Source organism: Orcinus orca, chromosome 3, assembly GCF_937001465.1.
Source record: "Orcinus orca chromosome 3, mOrcOrc1.1, whole genome shotgun sequence".
Classification (NCBI taxonomy): Eukaryota; Metazoa; Chordata; class Mammalia; order Artiodactyla; family Delphinidae; genus Orcinus; species Orcinus orca.
Window position 1 is genome coordinate 159,548,583 of NC_064561.1, and position 24,385 is coordinate 159,572,967.

The 24,385-nt window shown below is 38.2% G+C and overlaps 1 protein-coding gene across 2 annotated transcripts in view; it reads right to left on the bottom strand.

Moving 5' to 3' along the window:
* Nucleotides 1–24,385, bottom strand: part of LOC101281953 (cadherin-6) — a 125,524-nt gene that overhangs the window by 41,539 nt on the left and 59,600 nt on the right. For both annotated transcript variants that reach the window (XM_004266036.2, XM_049708324.1), the window contains exon 2: nucleotides 14,570–14,926. In XM_004266036.2, coding sequence (XP_004266084.1) covers nucleotides 14,570–14,797 — 228 coding nt within the window. In that variant the 5' untranslated portion in view covers nucleotides 14,798–14,926. The remainder of the gene's footprint in view (nucleotides 1–14,569; nucleotides 14,927–24,385) is intronic.

Here is a 24,385-nt window from a genome sequence, read left to right on the forward strand (position 1 = left end):
ATTTTTCCTGTGAAACATTTTGGCATGCTGCTTTTCTTCTTATTCCAGGCTGCATAATTTCAAATTTGATTCCTCACACTGACCTTTGAGAATAGCTGTTGTTATTTTTACTTATTTATCAATAATGGCAATAAGAAAAAAACCTCTAATTCTCTTATGGAGAATTCTGTACTTTCTTTCAATATCTTCTTCAATTCTAGATGGAAAGATAGATATTCAAAGAATATTGATATATTTAGCACACTCATGAGGATATGATATATGTGATGTATGTATCAATATATGATGACAGTGTATATTACGTTATCATCTTAATAACTGGCAATGCAAAAACTTGTAGGAAGGTGGAGCTTGCTAACAGCAGCCTACATCTATACAAAAAGAGTTGAATCCTTGAGTTTCCAATGATACATTAACATCTAAATATAATCTCTAAATTTGATGAAGGTTGTTAAAGGCAGGACCCCTTCCAAAACCCATTTATTTTTGGTAGAAAAGGGTAGAATATTAGAAAGACAGCTTTTAATTTTGACTAGAGGTAGGGCACTCTAAAAGTTAAATTTATAATTCTTGTTACAATATATTCTTAGTTTCTCATATTTAAAATAATGTACGAATTCACATCAATGGAAATGAAGAAAATCAGTGGTTTAAGAATATTTTGATCTTTGCCAATATATCAGGGATTTTTAATTGATTTTTGAATTGAGTCAATCAAAATGATAATTAGGGATTTTGATTTTAAAAGACATGTAAACTGGGATGTTGGCATTCTGTATATTTATATTCCCATTCTGCTAGTGTGGACCCATACATGACAAAAAATGAAGAACTCTGGTGCAAATCAAATATTTACATGGTTTCATAAACAGATTAAGGTGATGAGTAAAGAAATACTTAACAACGTCCATAGGCTAGATTCTGGCGGGTTTGTTATAACGATCATGCAGAGTCTCTATAACCTTCTGACAGCCTCTAGCTCTGTTTGGCTTGTGGAGCACGGAGGCAAAATAACTCAGTGGGAACGGAAAGGATTTGAACCTTTAACTCTCTTTTGTTCAACTTGATCCCTCCATTTTTTTCAGCAAATTGAGTTATAAGCAGAGGATATAGGAGTCCACAGGCATAATAACATGGAAGTTGGAGGATTTGGGATTGGGTCCTTGTTTGGCTTTCTATACTTTACTCTGCTTGTGTGACCCAGGTAGCCAAACAGTGCATTTGGGTTTATGACCAAGGTCAGACATTCTAACTCTTCTGCTCTCCATGTGAGTGACTGCAGAGAGGGAGGTTTAAGACTCAGAGAACGGCTGTTACACAGGACATTTTCTTACGCATAAAATAGCAAATTGAAGCTTTTGTCGTAAAGAAAGTGGAATCAGTTGGCCGACAGTGGAAACAAAATCAGCATTACCACCAGTTATTGACAGTTGGGAAGTTAATTCTGGAAACATTTTTAAAAAGTACGTTCAAGGAGCAAGTGAAGGCACGTTCTCTTAAATACACTAACTGGTTGAAATATGAAAATGTTAAATGTCTGAGCATTAAATTTAAATGATGAAGAAGAGAGATGTGCCCAAGGCATTTGTCCTGACACAGGGAGAAAAGATTACTGCAGGTGACTGAATCAGAACAGAAGTTTAGAGAAGGTTATCAAGGGAAATAAAAAGAAAAGTGACTTTTTCATCATGATGACCAGAAACACCACTAATTGCATATCTAATTTTAAAATGCTGACCTATAACTATTTTGAATAACACTGATGTGTTCTTGAAATTAAAACAAGAAAAATTAAAAAGAATGTGTGGAATAATAATGCAACACATCTGTGTAGCTCTTTAAAAGTAGTCTCTAAAATTTTTTTCTGTTTCTCTCTACGCTTGGGTTTCACACAGCAGGTCCTCAGTAGGTATTTGTGGTATTGAGTTGAATGCAATCATTGAATGCCAAAGCATATTCTAGGACTGTTTCTTCATTTGTGCCTCAAAATGTCTCTGTGAAGTAGTGGATGCACAGGGTAGGGGATATAACTGAGTACTTGTGAGGTCAGACAGAGGTCGACTGCCAGGTTATAGCAGTCAGAGATCTTGGGCTAAAGTACTGGCCCAATCTGAGCCTTAGTTTACTCCTCTGTAAAACAGGGATTACAGTGGAAACTCACTGGTGAGGATACATTGCAATAGTACACCTGAAGCACTTAGCAGAGTGTTTGGAACAAAACAATAGTAAGTGTTAGCTATGAAGATGTTTTAATCTGATGTTCCTGTTTAAGCAGCAGTGGTTAATTAGTCGCTGAATCACCTTAGGAGGTCTCTACTCCTAAGTCTATGCTCTTTAAAAAAAAAAAAAAAAAGGAATATAAGAAAGCAATCTTTTAATGACAGCATCTTTTAAATGGTCTTTCAGATGAATAAAATATGGCTTCATGTTGACTGAATTTGGATTACGTAATTAGGAACAAATAATTGTTCATTCCTAATTTTAAAGGTGTATATGGCTGACAACTTTTATTTTTATGGGCTGTTAAAACATTACTGTCTAATTATCCTATGACTAGTGGCTCATTGAATCAGGTAGACATTAACGACTCAAGAGAAAGGCATATTAGGAGGACCTGTACATTAGAGCATTAAAGGGAACCCAAATTTTCATGATATTTAAAAAAGCACAGCATATCAATTTTTGGAAAAACTCCCCCAAGAAAACCATCACCAAGATGGCAGAGTAGAAGGACGTGCTCTCATTCCCTCTTGCGAGAACACCGGAATCACAACTAACTGCTGAACAGTCATCGACAGGAAGACACTGGAACTCACCAGAGAAGATACCCCACATCCAAAGACAAAGGAGAAGCCACAATGAGATGGTAGGAGGGGCGCAATCACAAAAAAATCAAATCCCATAACTGCTGGGTGGGTGGCTCACAAACTGGAGAACACTTATACCACAGAAGTCCATTCACTGGAGTGAAGGCTCCGAGCCCCACATCAGGCTTCCCAACCTGGCGGTCTGGCAACGGGAGGAGGAATTCCTAGAGAATCAGACTTTGAAGGCTAGTGGGATTTGATTGCAGGACTTCAACAGGACTGGCGGAAACAGAAACTCCACTCTTGGAGGGCACACAAAAAGTAGAGGGTGCATCAGGACCCAGGGGAAGGAGCAGTGACCCCATAGGAGACTGAACCAGACATACCTGTTAGTGTTGGAGGGTCTCCTGCAGAGGCAGAAGGTGACTGTGTCTCACCGTGAAGACAAGGGCACTGGCAGCAGAAGTTCTGGGAAGTACTCCTGGGGGTGAGCCCTCCCAGAGTCTACCATTAGCCCCACCAAAGAGCCGGGTAGGCTCCAGTGTTGGGTTGCCTCAGGCCAAACAACCAACAGGAAGGGAACCCAGCCCCAACCATCAGCAGACAAGCGGATTAAAGTTTTATTGAGCTCTGCCCACCAGAGCAACAGCCAGCTCTACACACCACCAGTCCCTCCCATCAGGAAACTTGCACAAGCCTCTTAGCCTCGTCCACCAGAGGGAAGAGAGCAGCAGTAAGAAGAACAGAAGCAAGAAGAACTACAAAAGCAAGAAGACAGGAGAAGCAAGAAGAACTATAATCCTGCAACCTGTGGAACAAAAACCACATTCACAGAAAGATAGACAAGATGAAAAGGCAGAGGGCTATGTACCAGATGAAGGAACAAGATAAAACCCCAGAAAAACAACTAAATGAAGTGGAGACAGGCAACCTTCCAGAAAAAGAATTCAGAATAATGATAGTGAAGATGATCCAGGACCTCGGGAAAAGAATGGAGGCAAAGCTCGAGAAGATGCAAGAAATGTTTAACAAAGACCTAGAAGAATTAAAGAACAAACAGATGAACAATACAATAACTGAAATGAAAACTACACTAGAAGGAATCAATAGCAGAATAACTGAGGCAGAAGAACGGATGAGTGACCTTGAAGACAGAATGGTGGAATTCACTGCTGTGGAACAGAATAAAGAGAAAAGAATGAAAAGAAATGAAGACAGCCTAAGAGACCTCTGGGACAACATTAAACACAACATTCGCATTATAGGGGGTCCCAGAAGAAGAAGGGAGAGAGAAAGGACCAGAGAAAATATTTGAAGAGATTACAGTCAAAAACTTCCCTAACATGGGAAAGGAAATAGCCACCCAAGTCCAGGAAGTGCAGAGAGTCCCATACAAGATAAACCCAAGGAGAAACACGCCAAGACACATAGTAATCAAATTGGCAAAAATTAAAGACAAAGAAAAATTATTGAAAGCAGCAAGGAAAAAATGACAAATAACATACAAGGGAACTCCCATAAAGTTAACAGGTGATTTCTCAGCAGAAACTCTAAAAGCCAGAAGGGAGTGGCATGATATATTTAAAGTGATGAAAGGGAAGAAACTAAAACCAAGATTACTCTACCCAACAAAGATCTCGTTCAGATTCGATGGAGAAATCAAAAGCTTTACAGACAAGCAAAAGCTAAGAGAATTCAGCACCACCAAACCAGCTCTACAACAAATGGTAAAGGAACCTCTCTAAGTGGGAAACACAAGAGAAGAAAAGGACCTACAAAAACAAACCCAAAACAATTAAGAAAACGGTCATAGGAACATACATATTGATAATTACCTTAAACGTGAATGGATTAAATGCTCCAACCAAAGGACACAGGCTTGCTGAATGGATACAAAAACAAGACCCATATATATGCTGTCTACAAGAGACCCACTTCAGACCTAGAGACACATACGGACTGAAAGTGAGGGGATGGAAAAAGATATTCCATGCAAATGGAAATCCAAAGAAAGCTGGAGTAGCAATACTCATATCAGATAAAACAGACTTTAAAATAAAGAATGTTACAAGAGACAAGGAAGGACACTACATAATGATCAAGGGATCAATCCAAGAAGAAGATATAACAATTATATATGCACCCAACATAGGAGCACCTCAATACATAAGACAACTGCTAACAGCTATAAAAGAGGAAATCGACAGTAACACAATAATAGTGGGGGACTTTAACACCTCACTTACACCAATGGACAGATCATCCAAACAGAAAATTAAACACAAGCTTTAAATGACACAATAGACCTGATAGATTTAATTGATATTTATAGGACATTCCATCCAAAAACAGCAGATTACACTTTCTTCTCAAGTGTGCACAGAACATTCTCTAGGATAGATCACATCGTGGGTCAAAAATCAAGCCTCAGTAAGTTTAAGAAAATTGAAATCATATCAAGCATCTTTTCTGACCACAACGCTATGAGATTAGAAATCAATTATAAGGAAAAAAGACTTAAAAAACACAAACACATGGTGGCTAAACAATACGTTAATAAATAACCAAGAGATCACTGAAGAAATCAAAGAGGAAATCAAAAAATACCTAGAGACAAATGACAATGAAAACACGACAATCCAAAACCTATGGGATGCAGCAAAAGCAGTTCTAAGAGGGAAGTTTATACCTATACAAGCCTACCTCAAGAAACAAGAAAAACTCAAATAAACAATCTAACGTTACACCTAAAGGAACTAGAGAAAGAAGAACAAACAAAATTCAAAGTTAGCAGAAGGAAAGAAATCATAAAGATCAGAGCAGAAATAAATGAAACAGAAACAAAAGAAAACGATAGCAAAGATCAATAAAAAATTATCAACAAAATTGATAAACAGTTAGGCAGACTCATCTAGAAAAAGAGGGAGAGGACTCAAATCAATAAAATTAGAAATGAAAAAGAAGTTACAACAGACACCGCAGAAATACAAAGCATACTAGGAGACTACTACAAGCCACTCTATGCCAATAAAATGGACAACCTGGAAGAAATGGACAAATTCTTATAAAGGTGTAACCTTCCAAGACTGAATCAGGAAGAAATAGAAAATATGAACAGAACAATGAAATTGAAACTGTGATTAAAAATCTTCCAACAAACAAAAACCCAGGACCAGATGGCTTCACAGGTGAATTCAATCAAATATTTAGAGAAGCACTAACACCCATCCTTCTCAAACTCTTCCAAAAAATTGCAGAGGAGGGAACACTCCCAAACTCATTCTATGAGGCCACCATCACCCTGATACCAAAACCAGACAAAGATACTACAAAAAAATAAAATTACAGCCCAATATCACTGATGAATATAGATGCAAAAATCCTCAATAAAATAGTAGCAAACAAAAACCAACAACACATTAAAATGATCATACACTATGATCAAGTGGGATATATCCCAGGAATGCAAGGATTCTTCAACATACGCAAATCAATCAATGTGATACACCATATTAACAAATTGGAGAATAAAAACCGTATGATCATCTCAATAGATGCAGAAAAAGCTTTTGACAAAATTCAACACCCGTTTATGATAAAAACTCTCCAGAAAGTGGGCATAGAGGGAACCTACCTCAACATAATAAAGGCCATATATGACAAACCCACAGCAAACATCATTGTCAATGGTGAAAAACTGAAACCATTTCCTCTAAGATCAGGAACAAGACAATGATGTCCACTCTACCACTATTATTCAACATAGTTTTGGAAGTCCTAGCCATGGCAGTCAGAGAAGAAAAAGAAATAAAAGGAATCCAAATTGGAAAAGAAGAAGTAAAACTGTCAATGTTTGCAGATGACATGATACTATACATAGAGAATCCTAAAGATGCCACCAGAAAACTACTAGAGCTAATCAGTGAATTTGGTAAAGTTGCAGGATACAAAATCAATGCATAGAAATCTCTTGCATTCCTATACACTAATGATGAAAAATCTGGAAGAGAAATTAAGGAAACTCTCCTATTTACCATTGCAACAAAAAGAATAAAATACCTAGGAATAAACCTATCTAGGGAGACAAAATACCTGTATGCAGAAAACTACAAGACACTGATGAAAGAAATTAAAGATGATACCAACAGATGGAGAGATATACTATGTTCTTGGAGTGGAAGAATCAATATTGTGAAAATGACTATACTACTCAAAGCAATCTACAAATTCAATGCAATCCTTATCAAACTACCAATGGCATTTTTTACAGAACTAGAACAAAAAAATCTTAAAATTTGTATGGAGACACAAAAGACCCCGAATAGCCAAAGCAGTCTTGAGGGAAAAAAATGGAGCTGGAGGAATCAGACTCCTTGACTTCAGACTATACTACAAAGCTATGGTAATCAAAACAATATGGTACTGGCACAAAAACAGAAATATATATCAATGGAACAAGATAGAAAGCCCAGAGATAAACCCACGCACATATGGTCAACTAATCTGTGAGAAAGGAGGCAAGGATATACAATGGAGAAAAGACAGTCTCTTCAATAAGTGGTGCTGGGAAAACCAGACAGCTACATGTAAAAGAATGAAATTAGAACACTCCCTAACACCATACACAAAAATAAACTCAAAATGGCTTACAGACCTAAATGTAAAACCGGACAGTATAAAACTCTTAGAGGAAAACATGGGAAGAACACTCTTTGACATAAATGACAGCAAGATCTTTTTTGATCCACTTCCTAGAGTAATGGGAATAAAAACAAAAATAAACTAATGGGACCTAATGAAACTTAAAAGCTTTTGCAAAGCAAAGGAAACTATAAACAAGATGAAAAGACAACTCTCAGAATGGGAGAAAATATTTGCAAACGAATCAACAGACAAAGGATTAATCTCCAAAATATATAAACAGCTGATGCAGCTCAATATTAAAAAAACAAACAACCCAATCCAAAAATGGGCAGAAGACCTAAATAGACATTTCTCCAAAGAAGACATACAGATGGCCAAGAAGCACATGAAAAGCTGCTCAACATCACTAATTATTAGAGAAATGCAAATCAAAACTACAATGCCGTATCACCTCACACCAGTTAGAATGGGCATCATCAGAAAATCTACAAACAACAAATGCTAGAGAGGGTGCGGAGAAAAGGGAACCCTCTTGTACTGTTGGTTGGAATGTAACTTGATACAGCCACTATGGAGAACAGTAAGGAGTTTCCTTAAAAAAGTAAAAATAGAACTACCATATGACCCAACAATCCCCCTACTGGGCATATACCCAGAGAAAACCATAATTCAAAAAGACTCATGCACTCCAATGTTCATTGCAGCACTTTTTACAGTGGCCAGGTCATGGAAGCAACCTAAATGTCCAGCGACAGATGAATGGATAAAGAAAATGTGGAATGTATATACAGTGGAATATTACTCAGCTATAAAAAGGAATGAAATTGGGTCATTTGTAGAGATGTGGATGGATCTACTTACGGAGTGAAGTAAGTCAGAAAGAGAAAAACATATATTGTATATTAACAGATATATGTGGAACCTAGAAATATGGTAGAGATGAACCGGTTTGCAGGGCAGAAGTTGAGACACAGATGTAGAGAACAAACGTATGGACACCAAGGGGGTTAAGCAGTTGGGGGTGGTGGTGGTGGTGGGATGAATTGGGAGATTGGGATTGACATGTATATACTAACATGTATAAAATGGATGATTAATAAGAACCTCCTGTATAAAAAAATAAACAAAATAAAATTCAAAATTTCAAAAAAAAAAAGAAAAGACAAAATAGGAAGATTTTGAGCAAGACTAATAAATAAACCAAGAGGGCAGGCATAGATAAATCATATTAGGAATAAAAAAAAATTGCAGATTGAAAAAAAATAAGAAACCATCACCAACTTCCAAAAAGCTAACATCAGAAAATATCTATGAAATATATGGTTTATCAAATTCCACAAAAACAGATCTCTTGATATGCTGCTAAAAATAGAAGCATTTCAATGGCCTCTAATGGAGACTAGTTTTACCTATACATTGTGTGGAAGGAGAGGATTAAGAACATTGTGAGGGATAAAATGGAGGAGACAAGGAAATTAAGTGTTGCTGTGGGCTGTTTAATGATAATATGTGAGTCTTTTGCCTAAAATTGTGCATAGTTTTGAGATTTTAAATATATTCATTCTTATATTAATGAATAACCATGTCTTCAAAATCTAATCTATATCTACCTATGTTTTTTTCTTATTGAATTTAATCTTAGACTATATACCAGCTATTGTCAAGGAATTGCTATATTATGTAAAGCTGGAAGAAGGGGCATGGGGTTTTCTGAAAATGTGGAATTACAATGCTTCCCTCTTATTTTTCTATTCAGCTTACATAAAGCCAAAGATAATCTAAGTGATTCTGCATAAAATCAAATACTCTTTCCTTTAGCCCTTGACAAGAAAACATGTACCTCTTTCTGTTTTCTGTGCCAGCATCAGTGACACTTTCACTATCCTGATTGTTCTATCTTGAAATCTCTGACTTTTTGAACCTCCTGCATTCTCTCCTTTGGCTTCTGCAACCAGTTAATTGGGAAGTACTGGTAATTCTCCCTCTGCCAGATGGGCTAACACCTGTTCTTCCCTTAAGATGTGGTCCCAACACCATCATTGTCTCTAGGAAGCTCTGTTGAACCCCTGAGCCCAGGTGGCCCCTCTCCTTTATATTTCAACAATACTTTGGGGATACCCATTTTATCACTGAGCTTGCCACATCTAATTATAATTATTGCCAATAATATTCTCCTAGGGCAATGGTTCTCAAGTTTCGCCACATATTCGGATCATAAATACTTAATTAAAGACCAACTAAATCAGAATCTCTGGGGAAGTGAGACCCAGGCCAACGTACATATTGTTAAAAGCAGCACTTCTCAAATTTTAAGATGCATAAAATTCACCTAAAATTCTGCTTTTGTTGAAAAGCAGATTCTGATTCAATAGATCTCAGGTGGGGCCTAAGAGTCTAAAGTTCTAACAAGCTCCCAGACACAGATGCTGCTTATGCTAAATCAGCATAAAAGTTCCCCCAAATGGTTATGTATTTTAGAACATGGGTCCCCAGCCTTTTTGGCACCAGGGACCGGTCTCTCGGAAGACAATTTTTCCACGGCGGTGGGCCGGGGGAGGGGGTGGTAGATGGTTTAGGCGGAAAGGCGAGCTATGGGGAGCGGCAGGTGAAGCTTCGCTCCCCGCGTGCCCGCCCCCCCCACCGCCCCGCCCGCCTCTCACCTCCTGCTGTGTGGCCCGGTTCCTAATAGGCCGTGCGGCCCAGAGGTTGGGACCCCTGTTTCAGAAAATAGCATCTTCCTTATCTGTATCCGTATCCACGTCTATATCTTATGCTCAAAAACTTTTACCCAATATAAGACCACTTCTTTCTATTCTGATACCTCTACCTGCCACCACCTTTTCAGGTATGTAGAGGTGTTGAGAATTGTCTCATAAATCAGAGTTTGGGTGTCAATATTTCAGCTGTAACTGGACTTCCTCACTTGTATTTACAAGTGCATCCCTCCCCAGCTGTGCCATGTCCATGTTTCTGTGTTAATCTTACTGGACACAGAACAATGCTGAGGAGCATTAAGACAGTATGAGAAGGAAGGTCTTGCTACCTTTGCTTGTGCTTCAATTTTTAAATTATTATTAATTATTTTTGGCTATTAATCTATTTTTGGGTCTTCGTTGCTGCGCGCAGGCTTTCTCTAGTTGCAGTGAGCGGGGGCTACTCTTCGTTGCAGTGCTTGGGCTTCTCATTGCGGTGGCTTCTTTTGTTGCGGAGCACGGGCTCTAGGCACACGGGCTTCAGTAGTTGTGGCACTTGGGCTCAGGAGTTGTGGCTTGCGGGCTCTACAGCGCAGGCTCAGTAGTTGTGGCGCATGGGCTTAGCTTCTCCACGGCATGTGGGATCTTCCTGGACCAGGGCTCGAGCCCATGTCCCCTACATAGGCAGGCGGATTCTTAACCACTGTGCCACCAGGGAAGTCCCTGTGCTTCAATTTTAAAGCATGATCTTGTATATTCACTTCATTGTCACTCCAGCCTCCAGACTCCATCTTCTGCTGCTTCTTGGATGCTTATGTGACTTTCTTTTTCTCCTTCTACACCAGGTAGCCTCTTGCTCCCACACCCATTCTCACATTTTCCCCCATTGTGAAGTCACTGTCATCCCTACTGACTTACCTCCAAATAACTGGAACCAAGGAACACACATATAAACAGCTGCTTATAATGTAAAAACTTCTTTCTTCTACTTTAAGTGTATTTGCTCAACCATATTACTTTTCCTTAGTTAATGCTTCTATCTGTTACATGTACAGATCAACCTTTTCAGTTTTAGGCTCTAAGTAGCTATTATTTAGTAGGGCTAATGACACAATTTAAGGTTCTATTAGCCTTTGTACACCTTTATATACCAATCTAACCACATTCCTATGGTTCCCAGAGTGTGCACCAAGGCACCCTGGTGTGCAGCAGGGAACTCACTGCAGCACCAGGAAATATTTTAAAAATTTGAGGGAAATACAGCAACATGAACTATCAGACATCTTGCGAATTACTAACTCAGAGTAGATCACAGTTTCAACAGCAGGTGGTGCTACATTCCTTTCGATGATGTCATATATTTATTAAGATGGGTTTCCCACAGTGCCCGTGTTAAAAAGCAAGTACCGTGTGAAAATCAATGTGGAAAAGGAAACCAGGGGTCGGTGTCCAATCTGAGAAGTTGTGCAGTGTCCAATACCTGCCCACATTCCATTAGGAAGTAACTGGTTATTTAAGAGTGAAATAAAAATATTATTTTTTCTATTAATTGTTATTTTAGTTACTTATTTGTTAGAACATAAATACGTATTAAGTTGTTTGGGCCTAATTATTTCTTTTGGCCTAAGGGCATTGTGAAAAAATTATCGAGATGTTACAGGCATTGCAAACCAAGAAAGTTTTGGAACCTCTGCTATAGTCTAATTTTTTTTTTTTCCCCCAAATTTCTTGACCTTGTGGATTCGGATAATCTCATCAGGTACCTGTTTACTCCAAATCTTTTAAAAGTGGACCGACCTGTTGCCACATGAGAAACGAACCTTTTTTTTTCTTTTTAAATATTTATTTTTTGTCTACGTTTAACTGTGGTAAAAAACAAATTGTAGTCTAATCCCTTTGTCTGTTGATAAAACATATAGTCCAAAGACAGATTCAGGAAAATGCCTTATCAATAGTTCAGGGACACCTCTTACATACATCTGATGTAGCAATGCTGGCACCTACGATAACTTCAATTATTGCCCTTCACTTTTTTTTTTCTAGTGTATATTTTTTATGGGTTATAACTTCAAGGAGGTGGGGCAGGGGCAGATAATGATGAGGAAGGGAAACTTATCTTGCTGCCGATAAAATATCCAAATCCAACGAATCAAACTGAAGCTGTGATTGTGAAGGGGTTTTCCCACAGTCCTCTACATTTGCCAGCCACTGAGAGATCCGTTAATTATATCATTTTACTTTTTCAATGATATAAAAGTCAGTAACCCACTTCCACGCATTACAGACAGATTTAATAGAATGTATACAATGGAGTTTTCATCAATAACTTCTTTCTGCACCTACTACGTGCCAGCCACTAGTTCTTGTCTCACTTTACACTGCAGCTCCATGTCGTAGGTAGGCATTGCTCCATGCATTTTCTAGATGAAGAAAGTAAAGTCTGGAAAGGTTAATAGCCTGCCGTGGGCCAGACGACTGGCAATTGGCAGCACAGCGATGCAGCCTCAGATCTGCTTGACTCCACAGCTCGCAATTTTTCCCCGTGGCAATATTACCTCTCACAATTATAATCATAAAACTGATTCTTCTGAGGTTTTATCCATTGTTGCTTCTAGTATTTTGAAATATCTGGCCTTTCTTTTCTTTTTTTTTTTTTTTTTTTTTTTGCGGTACGCGGGCCTCTCCTGTTGTGGAGCACAGGCTCCGGACGCACAGGCTCAGTGGCCATGGCTCACAGGCCCAGCCGCTCCGCGGCACGTGGGATCTTCCCAGACTGGGGCACGAACCCGTGTCCCCTGCATCGGCAGGTGGACTCTCAACCACTGCGCCACCAGGGAAGCCCTACCTGGCCTTTCTTTAAAAATACATGTATTTTTATGTAAAATGGCATCACAATTTGAGAAGAAAAAGAAAAGAAAGGGGGGATCAATTATTTAAATACAGCACTTTAAAAAACTTAATCTTCTATAACAACGTTATTTGTATTGTAGAAAGTGCTTTAAAGATTATAAGATTATTGTTATTTTTTACAATAATTTTTTAGCCTTGCCAGTGTAGTGCTATTCAAATTTCACAGAGGAAATGGAGTGAAGTACAAGTAAGCGGACTGTCTTCAGCAGTCACACAGTATGTGAATTTCATAGCAAATACAAGGTTAGACCCTTGGGGATCCGTGTTGATGTTCACCCCTTCACTGAATACTTCCTCTCCTACTTTATTCCACATTAATAATTCACTTCACTGGAATGATGCCTGGTTACCTCAGCCCAAGCCATGGATGGCTTTCCTTCATTTATTGTGGTAAATGCTTAAAGAGAATATTGGCACGGGGTTATTCAGGGATATTTGATAACAGATTGAAGTGTGAACATGCAGCCCCTGGAATCTGTAAAATTTATGCTTTTTGAGTGATATCCAAATATAGATGTTCTAAAATTGTAGCTGTAATCATAAAGACATTTTATCATCTCTATTATGTTTGTTCCCAGTGTGTTTACGTAAAGGATGTATGACAATTATTTTTCTTATCAATACCATGTTCTGAAACAGAGAACCTACGAAGTACAAACCTGTGTCCCTGTCTTTTTTCACTTATTTGCGGGATGCAGATATTCTGCAACGGGAATGTAGCTGTTGATAAAATTTCAGTGAAAACTCATGATGACAGTATAACTAAGCTGTTTCCCTGACTCAGCTCCAGTAATCTGGAAGGGCTGTAATAAGCGATACGTCCTCATTTTACTTTCTGGAGTCAATAAAATGGTCAGATGATATTTGGAAATAGCACCTTTACATAATCATTTTTTCTCTTTTGTGAACCTTGCCACAATTAAATCATAAGTTTTGAAATGCCTGGCTCTTGCCAATTATGGGAGATAAGACAAAACAGCAGCAGCAGTAACAACTAAATCTAAGGCAGTGGTGGGTTTTGAGGACAAAGGGCTCCATTTGGTCAGAGAATGGATGGCACTGTAGGTAGCAGAGTTAAAAAATAGTTAATTTGAACGTGGCCAAAGGACTAAAGCTCAGAATGTTTCCTTTCACAATGAGAAAAAGGAAACTTCTTTTCCTTACAGCTTAATCACTCTATTCCTACTTTTAATACATACTACTTTATAGAATAGCTGGACCACATTTTTCAAGCTAAAGTAAAAATTCAAGGATTTATGATAATCCTATGCGGCTGGTTGTAGGTGTTTCGTTTTCAACGGAAGCATTTCTCTTTCTTTGTTGCAGTGCTAACATTTCTCAGCTTCTCGCTACAGTCTTCCTGAAACTACTCAAGTGAAAAAAAAAAGTCTTACCAGATAAGCAACAATTCTTACTGTACTGGGGGAATATTTCACATCTTCCCCATCTATTTATGAGAAGTAACTTCTTCAAGCTTTTAAAACCAGAATGTCAAAGAGCCCAGTGGAATCCTACCTTGCCCACATACTGATAATCGGATCCTGTGTATTCCTCCAGCAGAAAGAACTGATTCCACATCCAGCTCCTTTTCGAACGGTTCAGCTCATTTTTGCTGTTTCCAGAGGGCTCCAGGGTCCTTTTCTTTGCCGGGAAACCACTAGTCCTCTTAGATAATGGAGTTGAGAAAGTTGGGTAGGGCTGGCCAACCCAAAAGAGAAGCAAGAAGTATCGGTAAGTTCTCATTTTGATGACACAGTCCAGTCTTTGAGTAGTGGGTGCCCTTCTCCTTGAAGTGTCTTTTTTCACTGCACTGTATCCAGCCTCATTCCTCCTCTCTTCCTTAATATTCTTGGCTTGGCTCTCAGAGGATATCTGGAAAGAATAATAACATATTAAGCATTTTTAGAGGTGCTTAAAATTCAGTGTTAGAGCAAATAAGCTCTGGGAAAAAAAGAGGACATAAATTTGAATAGCAAAACAACAAAAAATAAATTGTCTATCAGTTTTGAAATGAGGAAAACAGTCTTTCAGATATGCTAAATGGAAGGTGTGTTCCGAGTAGGAAGCTGCTGTTTTTCTCTCTCCTTTTCTATCACTTAAAAACCCTATTTTAAGTAATAGCATTGCTGTAGGTCAACATGCCAGAGTGGATTATTTCACTATTCTTTTACCTCTGAGTATGTGGGTTGAGATCTGGTTAGAAGAAATGAGTTTGTGTTTCTGATTCTATTTGCATATTTATCCTCATGAAAGAATATCACAGACAGTTTTGATTCAGTTGAAAGTGGATAATGTTGAAATTTTGCTACAGTGTATCGAGCACCTGTGATGTGGAGGCAGAAGCCTGTTCTGCAGACTCGTGGCTTCAGAGATGTGTTGTGATGGAACAGCCTGGGTCAGATAAGCTTGGAAAAGACCTAATGCCTTCCCTTCAGGATGCTCATTAGCATATTGAGGTTTCTTTTTTTGTTGTTTTTTTGAAGATTTTTGTCTTAAAAAAATTTTTTTATACATATTGATGTTTCTGAAGTGAAATTTTGTAGCAATGATGATAAGCCTGCATTTAGTCCAGTATTTCCCAAACTTGACCAGGAAACTTTTTTCCTCATACAACCCAATTAACACTACAGGATGGGTTAATGAACAACCTATGGAATTTGTATTTAACAGAATAAAGAATAAAATGAACAATTCTATTCAAATTTCTTTAGGAAATCCTGGTGGGCTTTTCTCTCTAAATTTTACTTGTATCATAGGCAACTAAGTATATATATTAAAATTGGTCCAACAGTTTCTATGTAATTTTCACAGGTACATCAGATATACCTCAATACCACAGTGAGGGCAATCGACGGCAAGATCTTCAGAAAAGTCAGCTATTATAATCGCGGTAATAATTTTCCATGACAAATACTAATTTTCAAAAACACAACCTAGCATTTGAAACAAATCCTTGGGCCAGAGTGCTTGGCAAAGATGTCACAATTTGGTTTAATATCTTATGTAAATTAAGTAATACATGCCTATATCTCCTTCCTAAACTTTCCCATGTTTCTTGAAAAAAAATCCAATAGATTACTCCTTCATCTTACTATTTGATATAGAGAACATATTTTCTTAAATAATATTAATAAAAAAGTGAAGGGCTTTGTAATGTAGAGCAGAGTAGTAATTAAGCTGGTACAGTTAATAAATAAGTGCAGATAAAGAAACAGGTTGTAGGTAATCTGATCAGTATTTTTTTTTCCCTCTATGTCAGAAAAGATTTGTTCCCTTTTGTCCTGTTTTTCTACCGGGTAAATGTATATATGACCAGTTTTTTTTTTTTTTTTAACCTCAGCAATTAATAATTATAGCCACCCAACACATGTTTAAGTGGAAGTTTTCTGTTGGAATATAAGTGTAATATTTCACAGTGTTCAGCATTTTTAAACCTTTATTCCATTATTATGCATCTTCTTGACAGCAGGCTGGGGAAGTTGAAACTTCCACAGGTGAGTGAATTAGTACTGTGACAATTAGTCATGCTGGATAAATGCCAGGTAGCTATATTTGTCATTATGTGGCCTTGGTACAGGTATGGAATGACTGATGATCAATTAGGTAACGACGGTTCTTCTCTCTTCTTGTGGATGGTACATAAAGGGGACTGAGAGACCATATGGAGAAAAGCCCTCTAAAGACATCTATTCATTTCTAGTAGTAGATATTACACTGAAGTTGATTCAGTGGAAATTACATTTTTCTTAATTTCCCACACTCTCCATTATTTGTGTAGACAAATCCTGCAGTGAAGAATTACACATCTGCTGCTGCACTCAGTGTGTGGCCCACAGTGCTGGCAGGAAAGAGGGATGCAGAGAATGGAGGTGTCAGCTGTTTAAAAGGCAGACTCCTAAAGGCCATTTTAAAGAAAAATCGATCCCTGTGGATGTTGTATGCAAACTCTACAAGCTGTTGCCACTTGACTATTAAATACTAGTTCTTTTTAATATCGCAGATACCAAAATGTCAAGTATTTCATATTTTTTTCTGCTTGGCTGGTAATAAGCTTTTAAAGTGCTACAAATTTAAGCAGAGTTTCCAAGTATGGTAGAACATGTAGTTTTGCTGTAACCCAGCTCTTTTTGTACCAACTTGGTAGGGTGTATCCTTGTTAAAACTCAATATGCAAAATTACTAAAATTACCATGATCCACTCATATTTGGTGTTAAAGGGATAGATTTCTCTGTGAAATTCTATAGTTAAAAAAAACTCCAACAAACTCTACACTGTTGAATATATAACTTAGCAATTCTCATATAATACTTCTTAATAGTCAGGATTGCATAGTGCTTAAGACTATCAGTGTTGGAGACAGATTGCCTGAGTTTAAATTGCTGTGAATTGGGGAAAATGCTTGATTTCACTGTACCTTAGTTTCTTCTTCTGTAAATGGGGGTAATTACAGTAACTACCTCATAAGGTGTTATATATGGATTAAATGAGTCATTGCATGCACTTAAAACAGTGCTTAGCACTCAGTAAGGTATTAATAAGTGTTAGCTATTATTATTACTACTATTGTTACTATTATTTGCATTGCAAGTGTAGAATCCATCTACAGCAGCTTGCAAAAGTCTGCAAAAGATAGCTTGGTTACCTCTTAGGCTTTAAATACTTCTTTATGTTTCAAGAGGCATCTCCAAGCAAGTCAAATTCTCTTAAAATTAAAGAATAGAAGCACTTTAAAAATCAGAATTAGTCCGTTTGCCAATTGTTTGCCTTTGTGTAGACTTCGATTCTGTATTTCACAGTAACAGTATAGAAACAGAGAAGGCAGAAGCTTTATGCCCACTGCCTGCCTCAAGAAGAATACGGGCAAAAAGGAAAGGTCACTGGAGGACAGACTCATTCATACAATCTATGTGTTTTTTTCCCCTTTCCATTTTGTTAAAGTTTTGAAAATCATCTTTACTTTATTCAGGTGAAAAAAAAAATCAGACCTAGCTTCAATGCAGCAGTAGTGTCCTTGCAAAAATGGGACTGGACATACATGTCTTCTTGTAATTTAACATGCTGATATTATATCAGATAAGAATTTGATATAGTTGAAATTAATGATATACAGATTTTAGATTTTAATCTAAAAATATGAAATGCAAAAAAAACCCCATATTCCAAACATGACCTTAGATGCAAAAAACTGGATTCTTAAGGTGATAAATGGCTGTAAGTTCAAGGAAAGGAAGGAAAGGGCCTGGTATAGCACAACTTTGAGAAATGTGGGAAAGTCGCTGACTTCTGAGCAGTCAAAATACAAGAAAACCGCTTCCCTGGTGGCACAGTGGTTGAGAGTCCGCCTGCCGATACAGGGGACACGGGTTCGTGCCCCGGTCCGGGAAGATCCCACATGCCGCGGAGCGGCTGGGCCCGTGAGCCATGGCTGCTGAGCCTGCGCATCCGGAGCCTGTGCTCTGCAATGGGAGAGGCCACAACAGTGAGAGGCCCGCATACCGAAAAAAAAACAAAAAAATACAAGAAAACCACATGGCAAGTAGTAATCGGATGTGCTGGCTCGTTCTGTAGGTCTCGGAAAGTAAACTAAAATGACAAGAAAGTAATGGCCTACATAGACAATGAATTTTAAAATAGCAGGTATGGTTATTCAAGAAGGAAAGAACCAGGAGATTAGACAGTGGGAATGGAAAGAATACAAAACAGTGTGGATATTGTATCTTTTTGCCCCCATCCCCTCATGGCATTAACAGCAAATGAGTTAGAGATATCAAAAACTCTATAAAAATAAAACTTGACCTGCCTAATTACAGCCCAATGACAGTTTAGCAATGAAGTTAAAAGATTACTTAATAGACCAAGTCTCTACTTTTTATTTTCTTTTTGCTAGAATCTGTTTTTTTTTGGGGGGGGGTGGATTTCTATTTCTTATAGGCAATAGTTTGAATCTTTGCAGAAGCCTTTTCTTAGTCATGTGTAGAAGGTAATTAAGATGTTTACGGTTAGTGGGGCAAAGCCCACATAACATTGATAATTACATACTTTGAAAATTTATTTGTCTGGCAGCCAATATGCATATATACTTCAATCTTCACAAGAGTACATAATCAAGTCCAGCTTTTATTTTAATGCATGCCAGTTAGAAGAAGCCTGGGCCTCATTAATTCAGGGTCTACCAATTTAGAATATGTGATAATTAATGGCAGAAGCTGGGCTGAAGTTTTCCTTTGATTAGCAAAATCTTTTCCACTAGATCACTGGAAATTAATAATGTAAAAATATTTCATAGGAGATATAGAATGAGAAGACAAACTACAATGTCTTCAAGTTCCTTGGAGTACTTTGGAATCACCTTTTATTTGCAAATAATTAATATGCTAATTAGAAAACTTCTCTATTGATTGAATTGCTTCTTCAGTGACTTATGTTTGATAACAGTCTGAATGACTCAACTATATTATCTGGTTTTGAGATACTGATTTTATTATACTATTTACAGACAAGCAAGTAAATATTAGACAGATTTAAAAGCAATATAATTACTTTAAAGTTTTAGAATTCGGACTTAGCATACATTTGTTCTGGTGTTCTTGATTAATTCTAATCAGTACAATATTACTATAATGCCATCTAGGCTTACAAATTAAACCAAGTACATTCATTCTTTGGCATGCAGAGCCTTAACTTTGGCATTGAAAGCAAGTAAGCATTCAATAAAGCAACATTATTAATATACTTGAACCATTTACCCTAGTAAGAGAATGTTTTAAAATCTGTTATGAAATTATTTCTTCAAATAAATGGTGTTGCACAGAAATACTGGAGCATAGCACTTTGCATAATGCTGCTCACAGAATCTTATCTACCCATAAGTCATCCTAACCCATTGGCATAACCCATTAGTAATGCTTTTAGCATATGTACCATAAGTCCCTTCCGAATTTTTGGTACATCTTCTCACATTCTATGGTCAGTGAAGTAGAAGACAGCTGGTTATTTACAACTATTTAACATTTCTCCTGACCCTATTGTATTCCAACTCTTGAGAGCCTGAAACCTCTCCATTCTCACACTATCTTTGGGTGCAGTGGGGACAAGGATGGTATTTACTCCATTAAAACCGGCAAATCAAAGAAGCAGGACTGTGATATCAGGATGAATTAAACAGAGTGAAGCCAAACGGACAGGTCTTCCTACAAGTAAATCTTTAAAAATATATATACGTTCTTTATTCTAAGAGAAGAGTTTTACAGCCAATTAAGTTTGTTCACGATTGATTTTCTGATCACCCAAGGAACTTTGTTTTGAATAGGCTGCCAACTGCTGTGAATAAAAGTAAGTCTATAGTACATGGCTGATCTTTTAGAAGTGGTGACATAAGGATAGAACCAATTTAAAATTTTTGGTAGAGATTTCACATGAAGTCTTCATTTCGAAGCCTCCATTTCATTTTTCTGTAAATGTCAAAGTCACTGTTGAGTAAAATTGGTTCCGTTTCGTGTGTGTAATGAACTCCACTGAAATGTGTCAAACAGCCTTGGCATCTTTCATCATGTAGCATTCCTCTTGTGCCAATGAATCATTATGGCAACAGTCATCGAATGATGCCCAAATTTTTTGTAAATGTTTATATTTGTGGATAATATGCCAATCTGTTTGCAAACTGATGTGTTTCCAGATGAACCTATTTCAACAGTATTACCCTTGTTCTAAAATCATATTCCAGACATTGCATTAATGAAGATAAAATCAAATGTGTTACAGCACATAAAAGGGCGTTTTATACGTAGTTGAGGCTCAAGGAATATTTGTTGGCTTGAAATACTCACTTGGGAACAAAAAACCCCAAAACTTGAATCAAAAAGACACAGTTCTTTTTCCACATTTTTTTTGGGGGGAGTCCAAACTATTTTATTGTGAGAGGAAGTATCAGAATACGGTTAAGAACAGACTCTGGCATGTCACATGTCTAGGTTAGAAGCTCAGCCCCACCCAACACTGGCTGGGCAAATAGGGGACCAATGTGTGTCTCAATTTTTTTTATCTATAAAGTGGAATGATATTAATAGTGCCTACCTTGTAGGATGGTTGTGAGGATAAAATGAATGAGAATCTACGTGAGGTCTTAGCTAGTAAGATGGTCACAACTACCTAAGTTGTCAAAGAATATCTTAGCAGAGGATACACTTTGCCTCCTGCACATTTCTTATTTTGCCTTTCACAATTGAGAAACTTCAGTCAGTCACTCATCTTTAAAGATCAATGCATGCCTATTTCTGGATTAACTTGAAACCACAGAAGCTCTGGTGACATCTTCATTTCTGGAGTGGAGGGAGCTGCCTCCTGAATCGGTGCTAGCGCTTCCCTATGATCCTTATGGATGCCTGCCCACTGTGTGTTCAATTGCCATTCAGTTGTCTTTTGCCATCTCACATTCTCTGCAGTTTTCTTAAACCTGCTTGCTTCATTCCTTTATCAGTTATGAAACCTGCTTGCTTCATTCCCTTACTGCTTGGCTCCACAGGGCCGTTGGGCTTGTGGATGCTCTCTTTGACTTGTGTGAACAAAGGAGAAGAGAAAGCATTTTATGCCTTTAACTAGCTATTCATGGCATGAATTTTAAACATTTCTGTAGCAAACTATATGTTTAGGTTGCAGAAATCTATGAAAGACTTGGTTTCATATTACTCCCTGCTTGTACATTAGGCTCTCTGGCAGCTTTACTTCTTTCGGATGCATAGCCATTTAAGACAACGCCTGAATAAGACTGCAAGATGTCAAAACCCACTTGCGCATTAGTGTGAATGATTTCAGTGAGTTTGGTCTTCTTCCAATAGCTCAATGAAAAGGCAGCCCGAGTGTATTGGCTGGGAGCTACAAGGGTACCGTAGCGGGGGTGAGGAGTTCGAAACAGATTTAACTTTATTAAACTGCAAAAGGAGTCACATGGTTGGGTTTACCATTAAGTCATTGTGAAATGACTGGCACGTCACAGATGCTTTTTAAAGGCTCATACTCATGAAAGTGCTATGAGGAGTGGAGATGTTGTATTTATTCTTGCTGATATAATATCTAAACCTTTGTCCATTATATGAATTCTAGCTCATAATAATAGTTAAATTTGCTGTGCTCTATTCCTGAACTTACTATGCGCTAGGCACTGTGCTGAGCACATCACAAATACCTCTTCATTTAATTCTGATGACAATCTGTGTGGTGGATAATATTCTTATAATTTCTGCAGATGAGAAACTGAAACTTACAGAGATCGAATAACTTGTCTACGGTCAGGTAATGGGTACATGATGAAGCCAGACTCCAGCCCTGGCATCAGACTCTGGAGTCCTTGCTCTGAACTCACTCTGAGGAGTCACAGGCCAGGCTGCTGTCCATGATAAGTGCTCATTATAGCTGCGACCTTACAACTGAATCTTCACAACTCCCCTAAACGTATAACCACAACACAGGTCTCTGAGAGGTAAAAATAGTTGTCACAAAATGTATAAGCTAAATAAGAACAGCAAACAAAGTTTGCTTTGTGCCATACAATGGGATAAATGCTCTGTAAACATGTAGTCTTAAACAACAATTCTTTGAAATGGAGACCACCACCCTTATCCTTTACTCCAGACACAAGAAACACAGGCTTGGAGGGACCGGACGCTTTGCGCAAGGGTGCACAGCTAGTGGTTGGCAGAACTTGGACCAAACCCAGCTAATCTAGAGCCTCCTTCTTAACCATAACATTCACTATCTCATTTGTATTTTGCTCATGGAAACAGCATCTAGGTTTTATTTACTCTCATTTCAGACAAAATTTGAACAAATTTATCATCAGGTTTCTAAATCCCCAGCAAATTAAAGGGACAGTGTAAGGAGTGCTGGAGGCTGGAGTCCCATTAGTAGGAGAGGGTGGCTGAAAAGCCCAGAGAAAGGCTTCAAAAGACAGACAGAAAACTAAAGACAGAGTGGACAGGTAAGGAGTTGGCCCTGGTGGATAGGCGACACTCTGTGCTCCTATGCTGAGAACAGTCTGCACATAGTGACACCAGATAAACATTTGTAAAATAAGTGGATGCGTGGATGAACGCATGAGCGACTGAATGTAAGAATGACTGAATGCCTGAATTGATGATAGGACTAATGACTGTAAGCATGGACATACAAAAACCTCACAGCACTTGAGGAAATCCAGCACATGAATAGTCACGATAATGATTCTGAATCATTAAGAAGAGTTCCAAGTCATCTTGGATGTTTGGTTTGAGAAGGCATGGATATGTAGGATAAACACAAGCAATACGACTGTCAAAAGTTACCACAGTGATATCTGTTTGGCTGTGCTGTGCAGCATGCAGGATCTTAGTTCCCCGACCAGGGATTGAACCCAGGCCCTTGGCAGTGAGAATGCAGAGTTCTAACCACTGGACCGCCAGGGAATTCCCACAACAGTGGTATTTAGAAGCGCTGCTGGGTGTTAGGCCTCACTGTCCTTCTCTCCCTTACTCCCCGTGTTACTTATCTCAGGCAAGCTCTTCCACCTCTCTGAGCTTTTGTTTCTCATGTGTGACATTGGGGCTGGTGTGCTGGTATCCACGGATAGAACAGCCCTGTGGTTAGAAGCACACTCTGAGCCAGTTCACCCACATGTATCCCAGCATCAATACTTATTAGTCTTGAGAAGTGGGCAAGTGGCTTGATATTCTGTGCTTCAATTTCCTCATCTTCAAATTGGGAATAGTACAGTTTTAGGGTCTTAAGGGGTAGCACCTGATAAATAGCATTTCTCTTTCTCTTTCAAACTTCAAAGAAATTAAGAAAACAACAACAATAATGAAGGAGTGTTAGACACCAAACTCTCACTTTTATCACCAAAAAAAAAAAAAAAAAGCCAGGCTGAAAAGGTAGCTTAGTTTGAAAGCTTAGTGGGCTTGCTAAGTAAACCCAGCATTGGGTAGATTCCCCGCTGGAGTTGGGGTTACAATTGATTTTTCTTTTCTTTTACAAAAGCAGACGTGGTTGTTACCTCTGGCGAGCAAGCTCCAATTCTACAGTTCAGAGCCAGTGCTCTCACCCCTAGCTGGCTCAGGTACAGTACCCGGAGGTCTGAAGGAAGTGATGGGGCAGAATCTGTTTTAACCCCCATGAATTAAAAACAGATCATTAGAGACATGAGTGATCCTGAGAGCCAGTAAATCACTTATTAATTACCAACAATTCTTGCACTTAAAGCTTTGCTTTCTGGAGTTGTTCACAGCATCACTAAAAGGAAAAAAAGTATGAATAATTTAAAGACTGGGAGTTTAAAGCTTCTCTTAAAATATCTCTCACTT